This window comes from Triticum urartu, unplaced genomic scaffold (genome assembly GCF_003073215.2).
Source record: "Triticum urartu cultivar G1812 unplaced genomic scaffold, Tu2.1 TuUngrouped_contig_10264, whole genome shotgun sequence".
NCBI lineage: Eukaryota > Viridiplantae > Streptophyta > Magnoliopsida > Poales > Poaceae > Triticum > Triticum urartu.
Window position 1 is genome coordinate 6,172 of NW_024111113.1, and position 2,575 is coordinate 8,746.

A 2,575-nucleotide genomic window follows, 5' to 3' on the forward strand; every position below is an offset into this window, starting at 1 on the left:
AAAACATTTTTCATATATATATATTAAGTATTGGAAATACCAGGTAGTGCCCGATAAACTCCAAAACCCTTCCGGTGACCCTAAAACGCTTTCGAATCCTCTCAAAACTATTCTGAATATTTATGAAACTATTCCACAAATATATTCTCGTTACTCCCCTCCCACTAACACTCTTCAGATCGTGGTTGCCTTAATCTTGTGACCGTGTAGATTCGGTAACTCATAGACATGAATGAAACCGTTCGTTCAATGAGCGACAACGGGACCATGGACGTCTATATCAATCCTAAATACATGAATGATATTAGAGTGAACCTTTAGTTATCATGTGATGTTCCCTTTGCATCGCAGGGCTTTATTTTGGTCGCATCAGATCGCTTATTTGCCTCGTCGGACTTCCATGCGTCCCGGGCTTCCTTGTCAGACTTGCATGCGTCCGCTTATCCGCATCTTGATTTTTTTTACCTCAAAAAAGGTAAAATAAAAAATAAAATAAAAGAGAAAGTGTCTAACTTGTGACCTATTGCTGTAAACAAGGACCATATGTACATTAACGCTGTGAATATTAAAGGAGACCGATCGATGGCGAGAATCAGTTGCTTTCTACTTCGATTATATCTTGATATATAGACACCGCTGCATTTGATGCATGCGTGCATGCATGCTTTCGTTGCAATCTGCATGATGCTGCCAATCTGACCCTTGTTTCTTTCTTTCTGCAAGGAGTGATCGACGTACGTACGGTATTTAGCGCTAAACTTGGTGCATACTCTCATTTTTGCCTGCGCCTGCAGCTTTGGTTATCTTGATACAGACACCACTGCACTGCATGTGCATGCGAATTTTCTTTTGAGCACATGAAATGGACTACACGTACTACTTTCACTTTACTCTTGTGTTCCTTTCCCTCTTTGTTTTCTCTCCAAACAAGGCAAGGATTTATTCGACGATCGATCTGTACCGCCGTCGGTCGACCCCATTCCAGTTGCACTCCTCCTCTTCCTATTTGAAGGACAGGCACGCATCCCATCGGTGAAGCTTACTCTACTCTAGTCGGAGTCGTAGTTTAAGGCCGGTCAGTGCATATGCATGCATGCATGCATGCAGACTGCATGCAGGGCGCGACGTCCGACGTGCTAGCTAGGTAGCTCCAGCTCGGGCTGAAGGGCGGCAGGCGGCGATGGGAGGATTCACGCCTCCGATCCCGCAGGACGACAGCAACTGGGAGATCCGCGTGGCGGTGCTGCTCAGCCTCTTCCTCCAGATGATCCTCATCTTCGTCGGCCCCGTCCGCAAGCGCTCCTCCTCCCCCGTCCCCCGCTTCCTCGTCTGGGCATGCTACCTCCTCGCCGACTGGGTCGCCGACCTCGCCCTCGGCCTCCTCCTCAACAACATGGGCAACATCGGCGGCTCCCAGTCCAGCTCCTCCTCCACCATCACCCAGCACGCCACCGGCCTCAAGCGCGGCTCCCCCACCAACGCCGACGCCGGCAACAGCAGCCCCATCATCTTCGCCTTCTGGACGCCCTTCCTGCTGCTCCACCTGGGCGGCCCCGACACCATCACCGCCTACTCCCTCGAGGACAACGAGCTGTGGCTCCGCCACCTCATCGGCCTCCTCTTCGAGCTCTTCTCCGCCTCCGTCATCTTCTTCTGCTCCCTCAAGGGCAATCCCATGATCCCCGCCACCGTCCTCATGTTCGTCGTCGGCATCATCAAGTACGGTGAGCGCACCTACTCGCTCTACTCCGGCAGCGTCGACGGCTTCCGGGAGAACATCCTCGACCCTCCTGACCCGGGCCCAAACTACGCCAAGCTCATGACCGAGTTCGACGCCAAGGAGCAGGCCGGACTGGTCGTCGATATCGTCTTCGCCGGCGCAGACGAGGAGGCCAAGAAAGCCCTGGCCGACCTTGAGGAAGGCGAGGCCGCGCGACTCGTGAATAATCGCAGCAAGAGCCTTGAGTCGCAGGCGTTCGACTTCTTCCTCATCTTCCGCCGCCTCTTCGTCAACCTCATCCTAAGCTACAAGGAGCGCAAGATCAGCCAAGCCTACTTCCTCGATCGCGAGGACGTGACCGACTCGCCGGCCAAGGCGTTCCAGGTCATCGAGGTGGAGCTCAACTTCATCTACGACATGGTGTACACCAAGGCCCCCGTCGCCCACAGCAAGGCCGGCAGCGTCCTCCGCTTCCTCGCCTCCGCCTGCCTCGTCTCCTCCCTCCTCATCTTCTTCTTCCACGGCGACAAGGGCAGCTTCATGCGCGTCGACATCGCCATCACCTATGCGCTGCTCCTGGGCGGGATAGCACTCGACGGCGTCGCGCTCGCCATGCTCCTGTCCTCCCACCGGATGCTCGTCCTCCTCGAGAAGACACGGTGGCTGGAGTGGCTCGCGCGCGCCGTCAGGTCCGTGCGGCCACGGCTGCGGCGCTGGTCGGAGAGGACCTCGCAGCTGAACCTGGTGAGCTACTGCCTGGGCAAGCCGGACCCTTCCAGCAGCGGCCCCCGCAGCTGCTTGGGCGGCCCGCGGATGGCCCGGGCGCTCGCCAAGGGCGCGGCGGCGCTGGCCCGC

The 2,575-nt window shown here is 55.9% G+C and overlaps 1 protein-coding gene across 1 annotated transcript; it reads left to right on the forward strand.

Moving 5' to 3' along the window:
- Positions 1-1,008: 1,008 nt before the first annotated feature.
- LOC125526485 lies at positions 1,009-2,507 on the forward strand (the record flags this gene model as incomplete). Its single annotated transcript, XM_048691174.1, is given in 1 exon segment — positions 1,009-2,507. A coding segment is annotated over 1 exon segment (1,327 nt), but the record flags the coding sequence as incomplete, so codon positions are not given.
- Positions 2,508-2,575: the final 68 nt, after the last annotated feature.